The sequence below is a fragment of the Camelina sativa genome, chromosome 9, assembly GCF_030686135.1.
Source record: "Camelina sativa cultivar CO46 ecotype springtype chromosome 9, ASM3068613v1".
NCBI lineage: Eukaryota > Viridiplantae > Streptophyta > Magnoliopsida > Brassicales > Brassicaceae > Camelina > Camelina sativa.
In genome coordinates, this window is record NC_141888.1 from 41,774,082 (window position 1) to 41,798,432 (window position 24,351).

At 30.9% G+C, this 24,351-nt stretch overlaps 5 protein-coding genes across 5 annotated transcripts; 3 read left to right on the forward strand and 2 right to left on the reverse strand.

Moving 5' to 3' along the window:
• The first annotated feature begins 22 nt into the window (after positions 1–22).
• LOC104714504 (chaperone protein dnaJ 50) lies at positions 23–2,689 on the forward strand. Its single transcript, XM_010431892.3, has 10 exons — positions 23–405; positions 508–570; positions 669–735; positions 931–990; positions 1,093–1,143; positions 1,232–1,312; positions 1,708–1,820; positions 1,915–2,032; positions 2,124–2,250; positions 2,362–2,689. Exons 1-10 carry the CDS (start codon positions 287–289, stop codon positions 2,463–2,465), a joined length of 903 nt encoding a protein of 300 aa, XP_010430194.1. The 5' UTR covers positions 23–286; the 3' UTR covers positions 2,466–2,689.
• A 100-nt stretch (positions 2,690–2,789) lies between these two features.
• On the reverse strand, positions 2,790–5,528 carry LOC104714505 (uncharacterized). The gene is made up of 4 exons (XM_010431893.3): positions 4,487–5,528; positions 4,083–4,200; positions 3,126–3,223; positions 2,790–3,010 (listed from the first exon to the last, which is right to left on the reverse strand). The coding sequence occupies exons 1-4, from the start codon at positions 4,500–4,502 to the stop codon at positions 2,946–2,948; spliced, it is 297 nt and encodes a 98-aa protein (XP_010430195.1). The 5' UTR covers positions 4,503–5,528; the 3' UTR covers positions 2,790–2,945.
• Positions 5,529–11,752: 6,224 nt separating this feature from the next.
• On the reverse strand, positions 11,753–12,703 carry LOC104714506 (putative thionin-2.4). The gene is made up of 3 exons (XM_010431894.2): positions 12,388–12,703; positions 12,214–12,294; positions 11,753–12,109 (listed from the first exon to the last, which is right to left on the reverse strand). Exons 1-3 carry the CDS (start codon positions 12,611–12,613, stop codon positions 12,012–12,014), a joined length of 405 nt encoding a protein of 134 aa, XP_010430196.1. The 5' UTR covers positions 12,614–12,703; the 3' UTR covers positions 11,753–12,011.
• Positions 12,704–16,566: 3,863 nt separating this feature from the next.
• LOC104714508 (putative dolichyl-diphosphooligosaccharide--protein glycosyltransferase subunit 3B) lies at positions 16,567–18,245 on the forward strand. The gene is made up of 2 exons (XM_010431895.3): positions 16,567–17,740; positions 17,979–18,245. Exon 1 carries the CDS (start codon positions 16,641–16,643, stop codon positions 17,697–17,699), a length of 1,059 nt encoding a protein of 352 aa, XP_010430197.1. The 5' UTR covers positions 16,567–16,640; the 3' UTR covers positions 17,700–17,740; positions 17,979–18,245.
• Positions 18,246–21,500: 3,255 nt separating this feature from the next.
• On the forward strand, positions 21,501–22,717 carry LOC104714509 (CRIB domain-containing protein RIC9-like). The gene is made up of 4 exons (XM_010431896.3): positions 21,501–21,793; positions 21,899–21,996; positions 22,180–22,240; positions 22,388–22,717. The coding sequence occupies exons 1-4, from the start codon at positions 21,733–21,735 to the stop codon at positions 22,549–22,551; spliced, it is 384 nt and encodes a 127-aa protein (XP_010430198.1). The 5' UTR covers positions 21,501–21,732; the 3' UTR covers positions 22,552–22,717.
• The last annotated feature ends 1,634 nt before the right edge of the window (positions 22,718–24,351 follow it).

Here is a 24,351-nt window from a genome sequence, read left to right on the forward strand (position 1 = left end):
GACCAAAAAACTTATTAAATCTGTACAAAAACAAATACAAGTTTTATTATTTTAATCCTATTCTTTCGCACGATAATACTCAATTATTTAAGAACCATAATAATATATTAACGTAACCTTACATTACACTACTTGTATTGTTTGGACCATTCACAAAAAAAAAAAAAAAAAAAAAAAAAAATCTCAATTTCTGTTTTCTTATAAAACAACAAAATACAAAAACAAAAGGCCCAAAGAGTAACTTTCTCCTCCTCCCAATTCGCCGACGACGACGACTAATCCAGGAATGGCGCCGCCGGTGACGAAGCGGTGGTGCTGGGCTTTGATTCTTCTCTTTCTCTCCTTGTTCGTCCAATCTTCGACGGCTATTTACTGCGGTGCTGAAGATTGCTATGCTCTCCTCGGGTTTGTTTTTTTTTTTTAATTCATCTTCCCGATCTCCGTTTCCCAAATTCAGATTTCGATTTCATTATTATCTTAACCCTTTCGCATTCCTCTCGATTTCAGTGTCGCTCAAGATGCGAACGCATCTGATATCAAGAGATCCTATTATAAGCTCTCTCTTCAACAGTAAGGATTTTTTTTTGTGTTTAGACATTGTTGTATTTGATTTGTGATCTTGGATCTTTGATTGTTGTAATTTGCTGATTTTGATGAATTGGTTTTAGTCATCCAGATAAGAATCCAGATCCTGAATCCAAGAAGCTCTTTGTCAAAATCGCCACTGCTTACGAGGTTACTTACTTACTTAGTCCCCATCACATTATAATACATCTGCTTGTATAGTTCTTAGGGTTAGAGATGATCTAGTTTTTAGCGAATGGGGGATAGAGATTTGCTGGAGTATGGTTTTTGTATATAGCTGAAAGCTGAGAATGATGGAACATGAAAGTTCTCAAATTTGTTTGTTTTGTTTATCTTTCTTTGTAGATTTTGAAAGATAATGAGACTCGGGCGCAATATGATTATGCGATTGAACATCCAGAGGAGGTCAGTTGAAGAAATTTATCTGACTATATAAATATGTCAACATGTCATTTCTTGTTTTGTGTGATTTGCTTAGATCAAAGATCTTTGATTTTTTGTGTTTAGGTGTTTTACAACACGGCTCAGTACTACCGGGCAAAGTATGGACATAAGTCGGTAAGATTTTTGTATTGGGATGATTCTGTTGACTTTTTCTGACGTTGGATCTTTTTTTGACTGATACAACTGCCTGATGTGTGTATAGGATCCTCGTGCTGTTCTTGTTGGTCTATTGGTGGTTTTATCTGCATTTCAATATCTGAACAACGTGGCAAGGTATAATGAGGTATGTATTAGAGACAGTGATTCTCTCTCACCTTGTTCAGTCGTCTAAGTCTCTGCTCTGTAGCAGTTTTTTTCTTCTTATGCATGCGAAACGTATCTCGTTATATTTTAAGCCTCACTAAGGAGCAGAAGTAATCATCTACATAACCCTGACTAAACAATCAAGAATTATTGGGGGTATGCGTAACTCATTACATGTATTATAGCATCTCATGAATCGTAGAATTTTTTGGACATATGAACTCTTTGAATGTGATTCATACACTTTTGTGCTTGTAAATATAGCTTAAACTCTTAAAGCGTATCATTAGAAAACCATACAAGATACTGTATTGTACTTTTACAAACTTTGGGCTTGTTTTCTTGATGAGGCCCTCCGTCTTTGTTATGATGCAGGCTATAGCGACGGTTAAGCGAACTCCTGCTTACAAAAATAAGCTCAAGGCTTTAGAACTCGAACGCACAGGTGGAGTAACTAACAGGAAGAAGGGTTCAAAGCAGATTGACAAGTATGCTGTTCTATTTATTTAAATTGCCTTCTTACTTAGCTGAGAATGTGCCATATCGCTGACTATATCATATGCAAATTTTTTGGTTTGGCAGAAAACTACAGGAAGAGCTAAGCAACGAACTCGACCTACAAATTAAAGGAGCTGAAAAGCCGTCGGTCTGGGATCTTCTCGGTGTTAGATTCATTCTCCTACCGTACACTATCATCAAGGTTTCATGTTTTTTAAAATTGCTACATTTCACATATTCCCGTATTCTCTTTCTCGAGATCACTGATTTACATTTGTATGTTCTCCTTGTAGCTGCTAGTATGGTACAGCAGCTGGGTATGGAGATATAAGGTAAAGAAAGCTCCTTATTCATGGGAAGATGCATCATACCTAACCCGAAGATCACTCAGTGTGTCTGCCGACGCATGGACTAATCTCGGTATCCTCTCTGTTCTCTACTTCCCAAACCTGAACCTCCATATGGATTAAGATTGTTTTGTGTGTAATACAACATGTCTAAAAGGAGTTGTGCAAATGCGATAATTTTCAGATGAATATAGGAAGGAAGATCTGGTGGAGAAAAGGCTGTGGGAAAAGCAGAATCTTGAGAATTACTTTGCGGAAATGCGTAAAGAATCCAAGCGGAGAAGATAGATCATTATCACTTTAACCATGGAAGGATACACAGGACACAAATTCAAGTTTCATAGACACTTTTGTTACCATTATCACTCTACTATAATGTTATAAGAGATCTGATCAACGAACTAGTTACGAGAAGAGACAGTAGTATAATTGTACCAGGAACCAAATCTCAATTTGGCATATACAAGTTGAATCATGTCTGACAATGGACATGGTTCGGTTTTGACTCTCAATTTTGTTTAAACCAATTTTGCTCAGTACAAATCTATCTTTGATACTTGAATTTGAGTTCTAAAGCGAAAGCATTACGACTTTCTGATCAGTGAAACACAGTGAAAGAAACAAGATTTTGTTTTGTTATATTAAAAACGAAGAAAATCGTTACAAAGTTTACGTAAGTGTGATGATAACACAAAGATAATTTGTCCCAGTTATACAAAGTTGACATCAAAGGGATTGAAACCAAAATGTGAACGCTTGTGGAGTTGTTTATACATTGCTTTGCTTATACATCTTGGTGTCCAGCACTTGCTTCCCGCACATTGCGCACACTCCTGCACCACAATGAAGAGCCAATTCCATCACTTATTGAGTTACTCTATTATAATATCACTATCTAATCAGAGGTAAGAATTTGGTTCAGCTAAAGATATGTATTCACTAATTTACCTTTGCTATAAGCACATGTGTGACAGTATTTACCATCTTGATGCACTTGCTGCTTGCAGATCATGCACTTCGTGGTACAGGTACCATAAGGTGTCCATCTACACATCAAACAAACATCACAAGGCAAAATCAGAAGCAGCAAAGAAAAGATAACAACAAGAGCACCAAGTCTTAAACGGTTTATTCTAACAAGTTCTTTGACAACAAATACTACTGAACATTTTACTGATGATTCTTAGAAGAGCCTAAAGGAAACAAACCAATAACTCGACTAAAAAGAGACACTACAAACATCCCAAATTAAATATCACTATCTCCATGAGAAGTTCTACAATTACTAATGATTCTTAGAAGACCCTAGAGGAAAACAAACCAATACACAACTCAAAAAGACCGTATAAACATCCCACAACTTATAAATTCATCGCTAAGCTCATAAGAACTTCTACTGTTCTACATTCACTAATGATTCTTACAAAAACCTAGAGTAAACAAACCAATACTCTGACTCAGAAAAGACAACACAAACATCCCAAAGTGACAAAAATCGCTATTTCCATGAGAAGTTCTACATTTAGTCATTTACTAATGATTCTTACAAGAACCTACAGGAACAAACCAACACCAACTCAAAAAAGAAAATATAAACACCCCAAAACTTACAAATCTATTTCCATGAGAAGTTCTAGAATTACTAATGATTCTTAGAAGAACCTAGACGAAACAAAAACCAATACTCAACTCAAAAAAAGACAATACAAACATCCCAAAAACTTACAAATTTATCACTGTTTCCATGAGACTACAGGAACCAAACCAATACGTACCTAACAACACAAACATCACCAAATAGGCAAATATACAAATTTATTGCTACTTCCACATGTTTTGCATTCGATTGAAGAACAAGAGTAAAATTGTGAGATGTTAATAAAACCAAAAGAGAAACACCATTACCTATTCTTCTTGGAGAGAAGCTTGTTCTCATTGACCTTACGACCACCACCTTCAGTTACATTACGAGCACCATCCTTCCACTTATCTGGAACAATCACTTTAGATAACTTCTTCTCACCTAAAAACACAAGTAAACATCAAAATTGAGTCAAAAAGGTTCTTACTTTGAACTTAAATCACAGATCCAAAAACTCATATTAGGGTGGTTTTGATCTAAGAATCCAAAATTGAATCATAAAATCATTAGGGCGATGAATTCACAACCCAACACAATGATATCGAGCAAACTGAAACCGATTAAAGCATAGATTGATTCAATTATAACACGAAAATCACTACGAATTGGCGAAATCAGAGATCTGAATTGAGAAAAAAGGATGAAATTTATTGATAATAAGGCTTACACTTATCGCACACCATCGTCTTCTTCCTTGAGAGATAGATGAAGAAACCCTAAATCGATTCGAATGAGTTTTATTAAATAATTTTGTTTTTTCTTTTTCCTTTTCTTCAAAGTGGATTTGGAAAGTCGGTGAACGCGTTTAGGTTAAAACGCGCGACTAGAGATGGAACCGCGTTTAGGTTAAGCGGTTCACCAAAACCGCAAAATTATTAACTAATTACAGTAGTTGCCATTTTCGTCAAATATTCCAAAAATTAACAACGAATACACAAAACTTAATTTTTTTCTCCTACAAGCCAAGGTTTTGTAATCTCTAAACTTATTTCAAATTAAAAAAAAATATTATTTTATTTTATTGGATGTTTTGTTATGTTTAAAAGTTTGACTAAAATAAAAGAAAAGGTATGATAATGTCATGTCCATCGATGTTATCTGATAGTAGAGAGAAGTATCAAAAATCTTTACCAAAACTATTTCATCTCCAGCTTTGTAATGATTTGCTTTTATGTTAGACTTTTTATATTCATGTCGTTTATGGTATAATTGTCTGTATATTTGTCCATGTTAAAGATTACAACAGATAATTCTACTAAATTTGTTTGTCTATATTAAATTACCAAATAAATACGTTTACAAACATAATACAGTAAAACCTCTATAAATTAAGGGGCATTCTCAAAAATGCCCCTTTTTCCATATCTCTTTTTAAAAATACACTTTCATGTTGACCATTTTTAAAACTATCCCTTTTTATATACAAAATGACTAAATTATCTTTTTTTGAGTGACAACAAGAATGTACAGTCATCAAAATCGAAAATATTTTCCCGCCAAAAAAAATTCCCGCCAAAATTTTTCTCCCGCCAAAATCGAAAAATTTTCCCGAAAAAATTATTTTTTCCCGCCAAAAAAAAATTTTCCCACCAAAATCGAAAAATTTTCCCGCCAAAAATATTGAAATTTATACCTTTTAAAAATCTTGTAAATGCTTTTAAAAAACTTTTAAAAGCGTTTACAAGGTTTTTAAAAACCTTTTAAAAACCTTGTAAACGCTTTTAAAAACCTTGTAAATACTTTAAAAGGTTTTTAAACACCTTGTAAACGCTTTTAAAAACTTTTTAAAAGCATTTACAAGGTGTTTAAAAACCTTTTAAAACCCTTTTAAAAATCTTATAAAAACTTTTACAAGGTTTTTAAAAACATTGTAAAAGCGTTTAGAAGGTGTTTAAAAACCTTTTAAAAATCCTTTTAAAAACCATTTGAAAACCTTTTAAAAACCTTTTAAAACCTTTTAAAAACTTTTTAAAAATCTTGTAAAAGCGTTTACAAGTTGTTTAAAAAACATTTTAAAACTCTTTAAAAAATCTTGTAAAGCCTTTACAAGGTGTTTATAAGGCTTTTATAAGGTTTTCTACCTTATAAAAGCCTTATAAACACCTTGTAAATTTTTTTTGGCGGGAAATTTTTTTTTCGAAATTTTTTATCAAAATTGTTTTGACAAAATTTTTTCGAAAAATTTTTGGCGGGAAAATATGTCGGAAATTTTTTGGCGGGAAAATTTTGTTTTTCTTTTTATTGAATAAAATAATTTTCATCTAAGGGTAAAATTGGTCACTAAAAATTAAAAGAGGGCATAAATAAAAATGGCCAGAAAAGAGGGTATTTTTGAAAAGGGGTAAATCAAAAAGGGCATTTTTAACAAATTCTCATAAATTAATAATGTTGGGACCATTACATTTTATTAATTTATAGTGATATTAATTTATCTATAAATTAATAATTTTTATTTTATAGTGTAAATTAATAATTATTAATTTACACATATATTTTTATTTTTTTAAATTATTTTAATATTATGAATTAAAATAATTTAAACGAAATAAGATTAGACTTTCGAATGTTGTAAATTTTATAGTTTTGGAATTAAATTTGTAATATTTAGAAACTATTATTGACAATAAATTATAAATATCATAGACAAATTCACTTATACACATACATAAATTCAAATTTATGAATAATATCAATTATCGTATTTTAATAGTCTATCAAACTATCAAAATGTAAATGTTGTATATATAGAAGTTGAATATTTCTTAAAAACTTAGCTATTTTATGACATGCTATATATTTTATATCATTATAGTTTGAAAATACAACATAACAATTATTTTACAGATATGAGCTTTAGGAAAAATATACATTATTATTATTATTATATATATATATATATATATATTATAAATTTACATGATTATTAATTTATGATTTTATTGGGACTATATTTTACATGGAGATTTCAAAAAAATTATTATCTTATTATCTTATCGAATTTTGTTATTTCTTACACTGTCCCGACTCGGGACCAGCAAAATTTATTAATTTATAGTGTTTATTAATTTATAGAGTATTAATTTATAGAAGTTTTACTGTACAATCCTGCACGAACGTGAATCTGAAAACATTTTACAAATGAAATAAAAACAAGACTTGCGATTATGTATTTTTAAGATGTTTTCTCTAGCATAAAAGAATGTTAAATAATGTTTTATAATATTTAAAATTTAATTAATAAAGAAAATAATTCAACTTAGATAAACCAAAAGTAATCTGAATAAAGAAGTCATTTATTTTTTCATATTATATGATGTCAAATATATACATGTATATATATATGTTTATAAAATTTATATAGATATTTGTATTTGTCTCAAAAAAATTCTAGGAATTTGTGATTCCATTTATTCATGTTTTCAATTGGAATTCAAAATTTATCCAATGCAATTCTGTATGGAACTAGAATTTGAGAACGTGTAAAGGATAAATTGAGACAAAAAAAAACAGAACAATATATGAATTATATTCATCTCTAATAAGAATACATCTCAATTCATTTGTAATGTAAAATTGTCACAAATTGTTAAAATAAAATTAATTAACTCTGGATTAAATTTTTTTTTTTCAAATAAATTTTTGTCATTTCATCTAGACTTGATCGTTGGTGTGGTAGCGCTTGTTCTCGTTATATCTCGCAAATGATAATTGTATAAGAAATGTTGGAGACATATTTATATAATTAATTATGATTATATTTTTGCTTATATATTTTTCACCAATTACGATTCTAATAACTAAATTCAGCCACTTAGTAAATTAAACGAACAATTAATTATCAATAATACTTTATTTATTTATAACAAGAATAAACTATTTGTAAAATATACTACAAGAAAAACCTAATAATCATACGGTTAGAGGTGTAGGAAAATCGTAGGAAAACGAGACATTTTCTATAGTTTTTCTATGAAATCACCTTGTAGGAAAGTGCAAGGGAGTGTTTGATACTTTGATTATATTTTTACCAAAATATTTCTTACCATCTTCCTACCATACCTCTCCTACCACTTTCCTACAAAATCACTCTGCCAGTTTCTTACAAAACCTCTCCTACCTAGGGGTGTACACCGGGAAGAATGTGTAGAAGACAGTACCATCTACGATTGCTAGAAATATTTATAACACTTTGTCTTTTTGGACACCGGGAAGAATGTCTAGCAGCCAGTATTATAAATATTTCAAGCAATCGTAGAGGGGCAGCAGATCTTTGATTCGACTTGAGTTTGGGCCATGACCAGAGTCATCATGAGTACAGTCAAAATCACTGTTTTGTTTTATTATTACTTGTTTGAATATCAGACTATATATGCTTGTGTTGATGAAATGGTGATGAAACCAGACTTGCTTATATACTAGTTGGTCTACAATTTTCCACCACAAACTTCGTTTCACAGCTTTCCCACATGCTCAATAGAGTCTACACTGTGGCAATATGTCTACCACAAAATACTCCACCTTTGGGGAAACCTGATCTAAATTAGTTTTACATTATAATTTCTGTTCAGGAAAATCAAAATTTATTCCGTTTTAAGTTAGTTATCGTTTTAGGGCTTAAATTTTGTTTCATAAGAGTTATTGTTTTATATTTTCAATGTAGATGTTTCGTGAATATTCCAGTTTTATCTCTATTGTTTTAATTTTTTGGCCAATGAAAAAATTATAAAATCCTATTATATAAATGATAAAACATAAAATTTAATAGTTTTCTTAATTTGTGTGAAAAAAACATAAACGACAAGTTAAAAAATCAGAGGGAGTACTATTTAGCTGTTAAAATTTTGTGTTACTTAGATGACAAGAATTTTTGGGGGAACATATTCCAAAATCTTTTAAATAATTAAAAACCTTAGAATAATAACAAAATTTCACAATGAGGTTAGAGAAATTCCCAATATGTTATGAAATAGTTTGAAGTATAGACCATAAACTAACAATAGAAATGAAATTATGTAATAAAATAAGTAATAATAAAACTAGCTATTAAAAAAAATTGATAAAACAATTAAATTCGTTTATGGATTCATAAAAGATTTTTGTGTTTGGGGACCAAAATAGGTTTAATACAACGTGTTTTACGTGTCCTCTTTAATTTTCACTAATTACTCTTGTGGTAGGTAATAGCTTTGAGGTTCAATTTTGAATGTTTTGTTGGGACCAAATTGTCGTCGCATTTTCTATTACAAGCCATTAATAGCTAAGATAATACAAATTGTCGTTGTGTTTTTTTTTTTTTTTTCTTTGACAAGTTGTGTTTTCTATTAATAGCTAAGATAATACAAAGATCTTATTGGTGATGAAACTAGACATTCTTAGATAGTGTATCTTAATATAAGCTTCTTACAAATGAAAATCATACAAATATTATTATTTAATTTGATGAGTTTCTTAGATAGTGTAATAATTCTCTAGCTCCAAAGTTTCTAAAACCTCTTATTTAAGAAACTTTAAAGCATATTTAAGAAACTCAAACAATTTTTTATTAATAATTTTTTCTCTCTACTCTAAGAAATTTGTGTTAAGATACTTCAATGGAGATGACCTTAGCTTCCGCTACTAATATTGGTTAAACGACGTCTCAATTATACTTTTTGGTGTATATATATATATATATATATGTTTCAGGTACGTTGTGCTGATGAACTAGATTAATATAGTCTCTGGCTTCGTAGCCACCCATTGGCAGCATTCCGCACAATCTCACTTGAATTACGGGGACCTACACATATTAATTAGTACTACGTAGTATTATCGGTTGCCAACAAAATTGAAATGTTCGTAAATATGAACTGTCGGCACCACTAAATTCATTCACCACATTTATCTCACTAGAGTCTGTCCACACTGGCTGGACCACCCTCTCTCAACTCATAAGTCACTGGCTCGACCACCAAAGCAAAACGAACTTAATTGATATTAATAGTTGTAAACAACATGTCCAAGAAGCCCTTAAGTTGCTTAATGGTTATTTTACTAAAATTAGCGATATAAATTATTTGTTTAACCGGATAAAAAGGAAATTTCATAATATTGATTTCACTGAGTTACGAATAATATATAAAAGAATCAAACACCTTAAACGTTAAACTAAAAATCATTTGTAAACTAATTAAAAATTTTTTTGCCTAAAATTAAAGTTCTCCTCTAAGCTTTAAGTTATATTTCTGTCTTCATACGAATTATTTTTCCGGCTTAGTCCGATCTAAACATTCTCCACTTTTTGGTGTATGTGAGATAAATATTGTGACTCAAAGCGCAAAGATGATGCTATGAAATTATTAGATAAGATTAAAATTATTTTTTTAATGTTATTTTGTCTTTGGGGTCGTCAAGATTGATTTTTTCTTTGTTTGTAGTGAAGATATTTTATTCTTGTGAAAAGATTCTTTACTGTATTTGTCAATTATTGTGGATCCCTTTCTGTATGGTAAAATTTAGTGTTACTTGGATGAAAGGAATTATTGGCGGAAAAAAAATTTCAAAATTTTTTAAATAATTAATTAAGAATTCTAGAAGAAATAACAAGTTTCAGAGTAATGTTATATTATATAATTTGTAAAATTTTGAAGTATAGAATATAAACTAAAAATAAAATTGAAATTATGTAGTAAAATAAAAGATAGTATATAAAACAGCAAAAATTTTAAATTGTCACGTTATCAATACAGAAAAAATAAGCTTTTGAGATGATAGAATTGACCTGCATTTATATGAGGTGGAAAGTTTTCTTGCGAAAAAAAATCCATTTGGAAGGTTTTTATTTGCAGAAAACCTTATATAAAAAACAACGCATATACTTTAAAACAATTATCGTAATTGTACGAGAGTGGGTTACTTTTTAGTTATCCTAGTTGAACAGAGAATACCCTAAAATTCCCGAGAGCTCGACCCAATGACATGAGCCCAACTAGGTCGGCATCGACCTGTGAGAATTAAAAAAAAAACAAGATAGCATCAAATATATAAATAGTTCTATTCTATATAGGTTTACTCTGAGAAACTCTAGGCTCGATATTATTTTAAAATCCCCTAGTTCTATTCTAACATTCAATAAGAAAACTACTTTCTTGAACTCTCTCTTTGTTTACCGGTTTAATTGTGTGAGTTTTGCTCGTACGGTGAAAAATGGGTTAAAAATTTTACAGATTCATTGAATATTGATAAGATTCTTGTGGTTGGCTTCATTAAAAATTGATAGTAAGATTTTTGTCTTTGGCTTGATCCACTGGATTAACATTGCAAGGAGATTGCAGCGGAAGGGACAGAATAGGTTTCCTATTTTATATGATTGATCTTCTTATTTTTCTATTTTAAATAATTGATCTTCTTATTTTTTTGGTTCAAAAAGACTTATCTCCTTGCATCTTCTTATATTCATATATCATATTCTCTCCATTTTAATTTAATTGTCGTTTTAAAAGTTAATTTTTGTTTCAAATTAATTGTCGTTTTATGTTTTTTAATATAATTTTTTTTGACAAATTATCTAATTTTCACTTAATTATTTTTAGCTTATTAATTGATGTTATCAAATAAAACAATATATTAACTAATGGTAAAACAGAAAAACTAAACATTTTTTAATATGTGTGAAAAATCTTAAAAGACAACTAATTTGATATGGATGAGTTATTAAAAAAAAAACATTTGAAGATTTAATGTGACAATTGATTTGTAAAGAAAGTGTTGGAAAAATAAATATATCAAATGTTATGATAATATAGCTTCCTATAATCACTTCGTATCAAAACAAACTTTAACATCTTTTCAAACTTTTAATGATATGATTGCTTATAAGATGTTACGTTCAATGCAAGAATTATGTTGTGTGTATATGGAACAATGGAACGATAAATTTAAATGGAAGAGAAGGTTACATAATTCTTTTATTTAGATAATAGCAAGTAGAAGTCATGTACAATCTAGGATTGACATCCTTCTACGACACATGCACAAACATAAAACAACTTATTCATTTACTAGCATCAAAGTCTTTTTTTTTTTTTTTTTTGGTCAAAACTAGCATCAAAGTCTAGTATTTTCATTTTTGTCACACACACGACAATTATTGAAAGCAAGGAAAAACAACACTCAAACTTGGATATGGTATCTTCGTGGATATGCAGTTTAGTCTAGGCAGTTTCAACTCCAGTCGTAGAGCCTTTGGTGCATAGAGTAGAACATCGCTTTGCGCAATTATCTACCGATCCATTCCCAATTTCACTTGCATCTACTCACCGAACAATATAGTAGAATGGATTAAAATATTATCTTATTGATCATTCCAAAATATTCAATAATAATAGTATAATGAGTTTAGATGGTCCTTTTTACCAGAGTTTGTGAGAGATTTAATGGCACCGCACAGATATGATACACACCCTAACTTGCAATACTCATTCACACCATCATCAACTAGAGTCAAATTTCAAAAAAAAAAAAAAATTAATCTTGATGGAACTGGTAAAAACTGACATGATAAAGCTTATAATAGCAGAAATAAATTACGTGAGTCATAGGGAAATCCATTCGGGCATGGCCCCAAATGTTGTCCGTCAAAGAGTATGCATTTACTGGTTGTTGCACATTCTATTCGGGAGCCTCCTTCAGAACGACAATATTTGTAGAAATCTCTAGCATCCAAAGAAGGGCAGCAGCTCCTTGCTTCAACTTGAATTTGTGCCATGAACAGACTCATCATGAGCACACTTAGAATCAGAGTTTTGCCTTCCATCTTTCGACTGATAACTTGTTTGATCACACAGTATATATTTAATCTAGAGAAACCTTTTGTATTTAATGCTTGTGTTGATAAAATGGTGATGAAACTAGACATTCTTATATACTAGTTTTGCTACAGTTTTCACCACAAAATGTATTCCACACCTTTCTATCATGCTCAATAGAATCCACACACTGGTTGGACCACCCTATCGCAATAGCTAACAAAACTTACTTCTTAATTATGTTTGTTTTTACTAATTTTAATTTAAATTTTGGAAAGTTAAAATATAATCTACAGGTAACGTAATATATCTAAAAGGTAAAAAGAAAAGAAGGGAGATACAGACAATGCATAGTATCCTAACATGCACGCCTCCTCAAGACGAAGTAAGGTTCGGGAGAATCGGGAAGGTAATACCGAGGAAAAATGAAGTGGGTATGTATTATCTCACATGTCCGTATACTGCATGCCTTACTTTTATTTATTTAATTTTTTTTTTAAAGATAGTGTATAGATTTACAAGCTTTTGGTAATTACTGTACAAATCTTCTCATTATTATTTATATTCATATTTAGATGGATTTACAAAAAAAAAATTGTCGATTAGATTCTGTTGTGCAAAATTATTTTGTATGTAACTGGGGGACATGTTGTATATCGAAATTTTTGTAATAGTAAGATACTTTTATCGTTTCATAATCAAAGCAAAAAAAGGACATCAACATGATACATAGCTATTCCGAGAACATGATACTTTGAAGTAGAACAATCCGTTAAAGAAACAAGAAAAGCTACTCCAAAACATACATGAATATATATTGAGTAAGTACATTTTATAGTTTATACTTTATAGTGTATAGTTCTCAATTATACTTTATAGTGTATATACTTTATATTATATATATACACTATAAAGTATAATTGAGAACGTGTATGTTTCAATTACGTCGTGCTGATGAACTTGATTAATATAGTCTCTGACTTCGTAGCCACCCATCGGCAGCAGCCGGAACAGTTTAACATACATTATCTTCATTAACCAGAATTGGAGATTACATATTATCATCAGTCTTTAACACTAAGAATAATAATATAGGTTGCTAACAAAATAAATACTGATAAATACGAATTGTTCGGCACCACAAACTTCATTCTACACATTTATCTCATGCTGTGAGGACCACCCTCTCTTTCAAGCTCATGAGTCATTGGCTGGACCACCCTCTCTTTCAAGCTCATGAGTCACTGGCTAGACCACAAACTACTGCACATACATACGAGAAATCTTTGTCTTTGGGGTGGCAAAGTTAAGATTGTTTATGTTTTGTAGTGGAAGATATATTTTCGTGTGAAATTATTCTTTACTGACACTATATAAGTCAATTATTGTGGATCACTTTCTATATAGTTAATATTTATATTTTATTTAGCTGTTAAAATTTTGTGTTACTTGGATAACAAGAATTTTTGGGTAGAAAATATTCCAAAACCTTTTAAATAATTTAAAATTTAAGAAAATAATAACATTTAGAATAATGTTACATTATATATTATGAAATAGTTTGAAAGTATATATTTTAAACTAACATTAAAATGAAATTATGTAATAAAATAGGAAAGGTAAATAAAACTATATCAAAAACAAACTTTTTTTTGGATAAAAAACTATGAATCTATATATAATAGCAAACCCACTTTTTTGTGTTAACTTTAATCCAACGGATGAGATTACTTCTATTATCACATATAAGGGTTTAAAATTATTAATGATCCCAACAGTTGCAAGTTTTTTTTTCCAAATAATCTTGTTTCTTCGTAGTACTATATCTTTCAAAAATCGCACATTTTAAAGTATCAATTAGTTTACTAGACTCGATGTAACATGTCAAAGGAAGATGGTGTGAAAGAGGCTTGTAGAAGCTTCGAGAACTATATGATCGTTGAAGATGGGAAAATTGATGACTTGATGGACATGGAAGAGCTTCTCTATTATTGGAATAATCTGAATAACCCTATCTTCCTTGATCTTGTTACTAGATTCTATGGAGAGATCTGCACTGACTTGTTCGCCAATTGATGATGGCTGTGTTAAAAATTGATCAAAATGGGTTTTATATGTGTTGTGTTAACACAGAGCATATGATGCAGAGTGTCTTTCTCTGTGTTCTGTAATTTTTGTAAGTTCTTCAAGTGACACCAACTTTAATTTCAATGCTCTTCCGTAGTCGTTGTCTCTCACATCAAACTAATGCATTTCGGCTACAAATTATCCACCGTATTCCACACAGTCTGCCGCCATATCTTTATCGCCGCCATAAGCCTCTTTGATCGAATAAAAGCCCAATACGTTTTAAAAATTAACCAAGTCCCACATCGGATATATAATAAACGGATACTAACCCATAACCCCTATAAATAAAAGCTAATCCACTTTTGCTTACAAATCATCCACTCAGTAGTGGGCTTTCTTGAAGGCCCGACTGTTGGAAAGTACCAATATTTTTCTTCGACTTTTTAAACTTTTCTTTTTTGTACGGATTTTTTTACTTTCTTTTTATTTTGTTTTAGTTTTTAAGTGTTGAATTTTAAATTTGGGTAAGCAAACGGGATACAACATCCAGTCCATATTCTTTGTGGTCTGTAAGAGGTGTTCTAGGTCCAACATGCCTTACACATAACTTAAATTTAACACTTATTTTTTGTGAAGTACACTTTTTCTTAATTTTTTAAAAAACTTTTATATTCATATTTTTTAAAAAATTTTTAAGGTTTTAAGTTTTTAAGGTTTTATAGATAATAAATTGTATTGTCTTCTTTAATATTTTTGTTTAAGGTTTTATACATAACTTTTTTTTGTGTGAACCACGCTATTTTCTTAATTTTTCAAAAGACTTTTATATTCATGTTATTTGAACTTTTTAAGTTTTTAAGGATAAATAATAAATTATTTTGTCTTCTTTAATATTTTTGTTTAAGGTTTTATAAATAACTTAAATTTAACTCTTTTTTTTTGTGGACCACACTTTTTTCTTAATTTTTCAAAAAAACTTTTATATTCATGTTATAAACTTATAAGGTTTTATAAATAATAAATTGTTTTGTCTTCTTTAATATTTTAGTTTAAGATTTTGCAGATAATATTTTAATTGAATTTGTATGATATGATTTCTGGAGAAAAAAAAAATATATTTTTCCTTCCAATAAATTTCTGGATAATTTAGTCCTTTAATTTAATACTTGTGTAATGTTTCAAACTAATATATAAACTAAATTATCCTTTAATGTTTAATTAACTAAACTCTACTTTTAATAAGAAAACACACTCTTATACAGTTTTGTTACAACTTTTCAATTACTTTTAAGTTTTATCTCTTCAGCTCTTCCTCTTGTGCCAACTGATCGTAAGAAGTTCACAACTCGAGTACTCTACTTACCTACAAAACCACAAAAAGCAATTCGTTAGTCTTTTTCTATTTCCGGCTAACCCTAACAGCACACATTTGATAGACTCATACATCTAAGATATATGTCACTCTAGAATTAAGCTTAGATATATAAAAAGAAATTATCGTCATCTAAATAAAATGAATAATATAACAAGAATATATTATTCACACATGTCATCAAAAAAATGCAAGTTATTTTTTGATATTTACTCCACAAGCCAAGACAGCATAAACCAACCAAGCAATCCCCAAACTTATTTCAACAAGCCGACGATTCTTGTTCCAACAAGAGTTATGTGATTTCAAAATTCTCTTAGGTTAGATTCTGCTTTAGATCCTTAAAGAGTTAAGACGAATTGAGGCCCCTCCCTCCATAGGCCTTATGTAATTTTATTCCTCGAATCGAAACTATCCACGTGGATATATCAACCAATCAAAACCTCCCACATGGGACAACCAGCGAGATAATCAAAAAACTTCAAAAGACCTTCTTCTTCAACTAGAGGCTTTCTGGTAAACGGCAAAATACCCTTTTTCTTTCACTTTTCCTCGTCTTCTTCTCGAATCTGAAAAGAGAGAGAGAGAGAGAGATGAGATCAAAATCAACAATGGCGGTCAAATCAAAACTCGTCTCTCTTCTATTCCTCGTAGCAACACTCTCATCAGCCTTCGCAGCTTCGTTTTCCGATTCGGATTCCGATTCAGATCTCGTCAACGAACTTGTTTCACTCAGATCAGCCACGGAATCAGGCGTAATCCATCTCGACGACCACGGGATCTCTAAATTCCTCACCTCTGCTTCCACTCCTCGTCCTTACTCGTTACTCGTCTTCTTCGACGCTACTCAACTCCACAGCAAAACCGAGCTTCGTTTACAAGAGCTCCGTCGCGAGTTCGGCGTCGTCTCCGCTTCCTACCTCACTAACAACAACGGATCTGAAGGAACCAAGCTCTTCTTCTGCGAGATCGAGTTCTCGAAATCTCAGTCTTCGTTTCAGCTCTTCGGCGTTAACGCTTTACCTCACATTCGTCTCGTAAGTCCTTTTATATCGAACCTCCGCGATGAATCTGGTCAGATGGATCAATCTGATTACTCTAGGTTAGCTGAATCAATGGCTGAGTTCGTCGAACAACGAACTAAACTCAAGGTCGGTCCTATTCAACGTCCGCCGTTTCTTTCCAAGTCTCAGATCGGAGTTATCGTTGCCTTGATCGTTATCGCTACTCCGTTCGTTATCAAACGGATCCTGAGAGGAGAAACTCTTCTTCATGATCATAGACTTTGGTTAGCTGGTGCTATCTTTGTTTACTTCTTTAGCGTTGCTGGTACAATGCACAACATTATCAGGAAAATGCCTATGTTTCTTCAAGATCGTAACGATCCGAATAAGCTTGTCTTCTTTTACCAAGGATCTGGTATGCAGCTTGGAGCTGAAGGATTCGCTGTTGGATTCTTGTATACTGTTGTTGGATTGCTTTTGGCTTTTGTTACTAATGTGCTTGTTCGAGTGAAGAATCTTAATGCACAGAGATTGGTTATGCTTTTGGCTTTGTTCATATCGTTCTGGGCTGTGAAGAAAGTTGTTTACTTGGATAATTGGAAGACTGGATACGGTATTCATCCGTATTGGCCATCGAGCTGGCGTTGATTTCATCACATTCTTGAGGAGTGTGGTGTGGTTACAACAAGGTAATGGCTTTAGATTTTGTAAAACATTTCTGAGAATTGAGTAATGATGTTTTCGGACGTTTTGTGTTTCGGTTTGATATACTTTTGAATCGGTGTAGTACTATAATTTCAGATGGTTTAAACTCTTTACTGCTACATTAGTATCTTGTTAAGTTATTTATCTGAATGAGTAACATATAGAACCAAGGTCTTTTAGTTAATGAAATCTATCATACTGTTCTGTTTGATCTCTGTGTAGGAACAATATTTGGAAATTCAGATACTGTACCACGAGTTTATATCTTCCCTTTAGTCTTGCTTACATCATCTACTCCGAAAAAGGATGTTGTCTTAGAGAGTAGAGTATAGTAACTGTGTAAGCATTATGGAACCTTTTACTTATTGTGTGAGTATTACCATCTCATGTTACTCTCTGTTTGAGAACCGAGTCAGAAAAGATTGGTTTGCAAGTATGAGTTTTTTAATTACCATCTATAATATGATAGAGATGGGAGTTTTTGGTTTACACACCGTTGTTAGGTTTTAGCCACTTGACATGACACAGGCTTGCCAGGGTGGGAACCATGTTTCCTCTTGTTAGGCATTGCATTGGCATATCATCAGCTGTTCAAACTTTTCTGAGATCATTTAAACTTGATAATTGTGAATCACGCCTCTCAGATACATCATCTTGACGTTGATTATTTGTTTGCTTTTAAAATACACGTAGAAACTGAAGTTTGAAACCAGTTGAGGGTTTATGTTGTATGATCAAAATAACCTTTTTTTTTTGTTTGGGCAAACTATATTTTATAAACTGAAAACAAGTTAGCCTCCACCAACGAAGGAATTGATCATCAGCAACAAAACATTTATAGCAATAAAACATTTAAAGCATCTTCCTTGGCCTTTAAACACAAATCAAAAGTCTCACCAATAAGAGTTGAGTGCACAAAAGCTCGCGAAACAGAGTCGTGATTAGCTTGACCTTCAAATGATGGAAGCCTTATGAGTCCAGCCAGACAAGACATTCAAGTGATGGAAGCCTTATGAGCCCGACCGAGCACATGTCCAAAGTAGGACTTCTTGAAACCTTTATTTTCATAGCATCCATCCAGTGTAGTCTTCGAGAGAACACCTACTGCAGCGGTGATACATAGAGCAGTTAGCAAAAAAAATGTCCAGCAAGGGAACTTCCTCAACTATGAAGCACAACCATCCCATACGAGATGAGATCAAAATGACCTTTGATTTGGTTTTTGTCGAATCAAATGGTTGATGAATATCTTCTTTCTTCTTTGGATTTGCTTGTATAATCTTGACTTAGCTTATTCGATCCATTTCAAGCCCACACAAAATATTGGGCCTTTGAGTTTTAGTTGACCACCCCTAAACGTTTCTTATATATTACTTTTGGTCTCTCTCGTTTGAGACGAGAACCTTTTAGTTTTAGCCATTCATCACAATCAAATTGATTTTGATTTGAGTTGGATTGACGCATGTAGGGGTTTTGACATCAAGTTAAAATGGAATTACATAGATTGACCCATATTAATATACACTAGTTTACCATAATTTTTGGAAGATACTTGATTAATAAAAATTGGGTAAATAAAACTTAAAAATCAAAATCATTTTTCGACGGGGATAATGGATTTTATAACCCAAAGGCACGAGGTGTTTTGAAAGTGACTAGTGACTAAGCACATATTTCAACCTATTATACAAAACCACACACACAGCCTGTCTCATACAGTCACATTGTATGTTATTACAATTTAAGACAATGACGATTGCATATACATACTTACAAATGTATATACACATATATAATCGTATGTCGTTATGCATTTATAGAGAACCAGAAAACGTGAAGGCCTCAACTCATATATCTCAAAAATGTGTAGCTTTCCAAATCTATAAATAAAAGATTAAGGCTAATCATTTGATATGACAGCAATATAATTTTTTTTTGTTGCGCCTTGTATATATTAGTCATTAATTAGTATAAAAATAAACGACAGCTTTCTTATTGATTATTAAAGCAAAAGTCGTTTGGTAATTAGCAAAAATAAAGTATGTTTAGAAATGAAATTGTGTTTGAAACTTGAGAGGCATGTATATGAAAATTGTTGGATCGAGTGTATAATACAAAAACTATATGATATGGTGCAATCTATATATTTTTAATGCTTCGACTGCTTTACCCGTGAACTTCCAAACTTTATTTGTCTGTTTTAGATCTGTAGATCTTATTTTCTTATGATGTTAACAAATCATATGAAAAAATCCACAAAATATCAATAACCATGTTATAAAGTATTATACAGTACGACTTATATATTAATTTACCTTACTCGGTAATAGTTTTATTTTTATATGATCATCTAATATGCAGTTACTACTGTAGATTAAGTTCCTTTCGAATACTTTGATAATATAAATATTAAAATCAGTTCATAATTTAACAACTTTTTCAGATTATACTAGTTTTTCAAGTTGTTGGACCAAATCTTTGATTACACTTGCCATATTGGTTTAGTTGATGGATGAAACAAATAATTTAAACGCTAGCATATGATATAGCTGAACCAACTCTTATAAGAAAAACTACAGACCTTTACACTAGTTGTTGACCACTAATAATACTATGGTGGTTAATTTCCTCGAAGGGCTAAGATTCGATCCTATCTTTTTCATGGGATTAATTATACCATATGAGGATATAGACCGTCCTATTTTTTTTCGTTTACTATATGTATATGACCCCTCTTTGTGAGCCTAAATCAAACCACTTTTTGAAAAACATAACAGATACAAAATATAATAGAGGTTATCAATGTATTGAGTCAAATTATTAGAGCCTTCTTCATTATATATATGAAATAATCTAGCAAACACATCAAAAATTCACACTCATTGTAATTCACACACTAAGCGTTTAATAGGAACCAAAACAATTTATATGAATAGTTTAAATGTTGTATATACTATGGATATAAAATATATGAAATAACATAATTTATAGATAATATAATCACTAAATTATATTTTTAAGTTCTAAGAAAAACAATGAATAGTTGCATTTTATAAAGAAAAATTGTTTAGTTAACTGAGGTAAATATATAAGTCGTATATTACATATTTACCTCAGTTTACTCCAAATTCTAGTTGTTATGCTTATTAGTATATATTACATCATACTTTTTCAACTCCAAATTCTAGTTGTTATGCTGTCAAAATCCAGTATTATAATAGGTAATTTAAACTTTGAAGAATTAGGCGTACGCAACACTTATATATATATAAAAAGTTTATAGTCCTTAGACCACTTACATGCCATTTAGACAATGATCCGCTAATCAACCAAAGCGTTCATATAAACGTCAGATTGGAAAGACAAGAAATGGACCATTGTAGATTTCAGTCTTAATATGCGTTAAACGCAGCGTAACCCACTTTTTGAACTGTTTGTATCGGAGTGGATAATGAAAGAGTAAACGGATGGAATTGGTAGTTGAACTAAAACTCATGGAATGGATCACCTAAACCCTTTAACTAATTTTGCTTATTGTCTTACTACATAACATCATTGGTATACAAAAACCGAAAACACTATTCTCCTTGTCTTTATCGGGTAACATATTCGTTTTTCTGTTTTCCGTTATACAAAAAAAAAAAAAAAAAAACTATACAAATTTTATATTCTCCAATAATTGATCAAGAATATACTTTGTATTTAATTTATAGGGATATATAATTATTACCACTACTCTTTCATGTCTCCTTCCATTTCTTATTTGTCTTTATAAACTATTCCAATCTCAAACGAAAGGTTGTTTTGTCTCTTTTCTCTTTTCTCTTTCTTCTTCATCTTCATCATCCTCTCATTTCTGTTCTTTTTTTCTCTGTTCGATTCATTGCTTTTCTATACCATAATCATTAATGTAAGAAGTGTTTGGGATCTTTATAAGTAGTAGGCTATAACATTTATTGTTGTGTTGGATTCGAGCATGACTACAAGATTCAAAGGGCTTTATCACAAGAGCTTCAAGTGTTTCTCCGACATTTTTGGTAAATGGACTAGAAATCTAATCTTGTTTAGTTTTATGGAATGGTAACGAATGATCATTAGAATGATAACAAGAATATGGATTAAATGTGGATATTGTTTTGTAGATGAGAAGGAGGAAGAGATGGAAATTGGATATCCAACAGATGTTCGACACGTGTCACATATTGGTTGGGATAGTTCATCGAGTAGTGCACCTAGTTGGGTAAGACATTTTCTTGCAACAATTTTTAGAAATCATGTTTTTTTTTTTTTCCAACGTTGATGATGTCTCTGTTTTTTTATGTGGATTTCATTATTTGTTTTAGTAATAGCAAATGGAAAAAAGAAAAAATTACAATGTTGATCGATTTTCGGTTTAGTTTAACCGGTTAATCGAATTTTGCAGCTACATGAATTCAAGACGAGCAACAATGTTTTAGAGCCAAACTCATCATGGCCATTTCAAGGCAAGTTCTTTCTATTATTGTTTAACGTTCTGTCAATAAATAAGCTAATGTATCATTACTTAATTGATGAATACATAAAACACTAATATATATATATATGTTTGACAACATAGATTCTAATGAAATGTATTTTTTAAAAAAATATAGATTTGAAATCAGCGATGGAGGCATTTGGAGAAGTTCAAAGCAGCAAAGAGATGGAAAGAGAAACAACAAAACAAAACCTGAAGAAGAAACTCTCTTCAAAAGCTTCTCTATTGTGTAATTCATGGTCACCAAGATTCTCAAGATCAAGCAAGGTCCTTGCTTAATTATTTTTCGTTTCTAATTTCCCATGTCATTGTTTATATAATAATATATATATAGAGAATATAGGTGAGATATCAATCTTAATGCTTCCGTTCAAGATATATCAAGTGTGTACAAATTAATACTCATATTGTCTTTGCAATGATATTGGAATGGTTTTACTATTAATATGGTTGTGATGTGAATGTGATGGGAAAGAAAAAAAAAGTAAGTTTGGAAGAAAATCTACTTATTTCACAGTTTCACTACCTCTGTTTATTTACTATTTATGTGACTTTTTTTTTGTTTGTTAAAAACTATTTATGTGACTTCACAAGTCTATATCCTTTGTTGTTTTTGTCTGCTCATTTTTCATAAAGTGATTTTCGTAAAATTTAGAAGCTTCTGAATTTCTTTTCCATCTTATTTTTCAACAATATAGATGACTTATCTCTATAAGTTTACAACCACTAAAAATTTACTCCCTCTTTCACGTTTTAATAGTTTTTTTTTTTTGGCTAAAACACAAATATTAAGAAACAATATATATATTGTCATTAATAAGAACTTAACTAATAGAAGAAGAAAAATATTGCAGAATTCAAATACTCATAACTTATAAGCTTATGCATAAAAACTTGAGAAAATCTAACAAAATAGACCAAACACAAATAGTTTTAAACATTTTATATGTACATGAGTATAACTTTTTGCAATTGCACTAACCTCCCTTAAACAAAATACAATATATCATTTCGAGTATAGAAAATTTAACACTCCCACAAATAAAAATAACACTCATATTTACTCACCTTGGAAACACAAGTACGTCACATGATCGAATTCATGTCAGCTCAACTAGACCAAGTGACCAACTTCGAGTCATATCAGTCAAATCTCTTTCGTTTTAGGTTTATTTTGGTTCGAGTTACATTAATGTCATTGAAGGCTGGTAACATATTATAACTATAACACATGGGAATCCGCCTTGGTGATTTTTACGCAATTTTGAAGGGATCCTCGAATACATCAGCGCTAAACTCTTCATCTTGAGAAAAGTCCTCCAAGTAACAAGCGTTACGTTTTTCACTTGTCATCTCCTTACATCCAAATGCTCAGGTGTAGGTTCTAAACGATGGAGTAATTCATCATTCCAACTCATTGGAGATTGCATATGAATATGGTCATTATATACTACTTGTTATTGATGGGCTCGTGGATAGCTATAAATGACATTTCGTTCAGTGACCAGTCAAATTTATACTATTATGTTTACACGCTCATTAAAAATTCGAGAAATAAGCTACTCCACCGTTATACCATTCTATAGAGATTTAGTCGGTTATCAAAGTCCGAATCACCATTCGTTACAGAAACCCAAAAAAATAAACGAAATGGTCAATAAAGTCATACATGTATTCGTAGGATCATTGGCTTAAGCGGATATAGTAATGGACACACTTTAAAGTCTGGACCAAACATTTTTTCTGGCAGATATGATCCAGCCCATATATGTCTATATATTTCTATAGGAAGAATCGATTTGTAGATAAAGTAGTGGCAAAGAAGGAACTGAAACGATATTGTTCAGTGACCATAAAATGCAAAAACTTATGTAAGAAAAGTCTTATATCTAGCCCATACCTTTTTTAATTATTTATATTTCACTGTTGAATAAAAAGAGAATAGTAGCAAGACATGCATTTTAAGTTTTAACCCAAAAAAAAATGATAACAGAGCATACAATTTTTTGGTCCCTAGGCATATAATTTTTTTTAGACCCTTTCCAACATAATTTCTTTTTCCATTTTTTTACCTCATTT

What these genes read in the sequence shown, in the direction of transcription:
- LOC104714506 (XM_010431894.2), bottom strand. Translation starts at nt 12,613, where the DNA reads ATGGAAGGCAAAACTCTGATTCTAAGTGTGCTCATGATGAGTCTGTTC. An exon ending in TGGATTTCCCTATGACTCAC is followed by an intron (nt 12,295 to 12,387) that starts GTAATTTATTTC and finishes ATTTGACTCTAG; the next exon opens with TTGATGATGGTGTGAATGAG. An exon ending in TAAATCTCTCACAAACTCTG is followed by an intron (nt 12,110 to 12,213) that starts GTAAAAAGGACC and finishes TTCGGTGAGTAG; the next exon opens with ATGCAAGTGAAATTGGGAAT.
- LOC104714505 (XM_010431893.3), bottom strand. An exon ending in CTTCTCTCCAAGAAGAATAG is followed by an intron (nt 3,224 to 4,082) that starts GTAATGGTGTTT and finishes TTTGATGTGTAG; the next exon opens with ATGGACACCTTATGGTACCT. An exon ending in CACATGTGCTTATAGCAAAG is followed by an intron (nt 3,011 to 3,125) that starts GTAAATTAGTGA and finishes ATTGTGGTGCAG; the next exon opens with GAGTGTGCGCAATGTGCGGG.
- LOC104714504 (XM_010431892.3), top strand. Translation starts at nt 287, where the DNA reads ATGGCGCCGCCGGTGACGAAGCGGTGGTGCTGGGCTTTGATTCTTCTC. An exon ending in ACGTGGCAAGGTATAATGAG is followed by an intron (nt 1,313 to 1,707) that starts GTATGTATTAGA and finishes GTTATGATGCAG; the next exon opens with GCTATAGCGACGGTTAAGCG. An exon ending in GGTTCAAAGCAGATTGACAA is followed by an intron (nt 1,821 to 1,914) that starts GTATGCTGTTCT and finishes TTGGTTTGGCAG; the next exon opens with AAAACTACAGGAAGAGCTAA.
- LOC104714509 (XM_010431896.3), top strand. Translation starts at nt 21,733, where the DNA reads ATGACTACAAGATTCAAAGGGCTTTATCACAAGAGCTTCAAGTGTTTC. An exon ending in GTGTTTCTCCGACATTTTTG is followed by an intron (nt 21,794 to 21,898) that starts GTAAATGGACTA and finishes ATTGTTTTGTAG; the next exon opens with ATGAGAAGGAGGAAGAGATG. An exon ending in CGAGTAGTGCACCTAGTTGG is followed by an intron (nt 21,997 to 22,179) that starts GTAAGACATTTT and finishes CGAATTTTGCAG; the next exon opens with CTACATGAATTCAAGACGAG.
- LOC104714508 (XM_010431895.3), top strand. Translation starts at nt 16,641, where the DNA reads ATGAGATCAAAATCAACAATGGCGGTCAAATCAAAACTCGTCTCTCTT.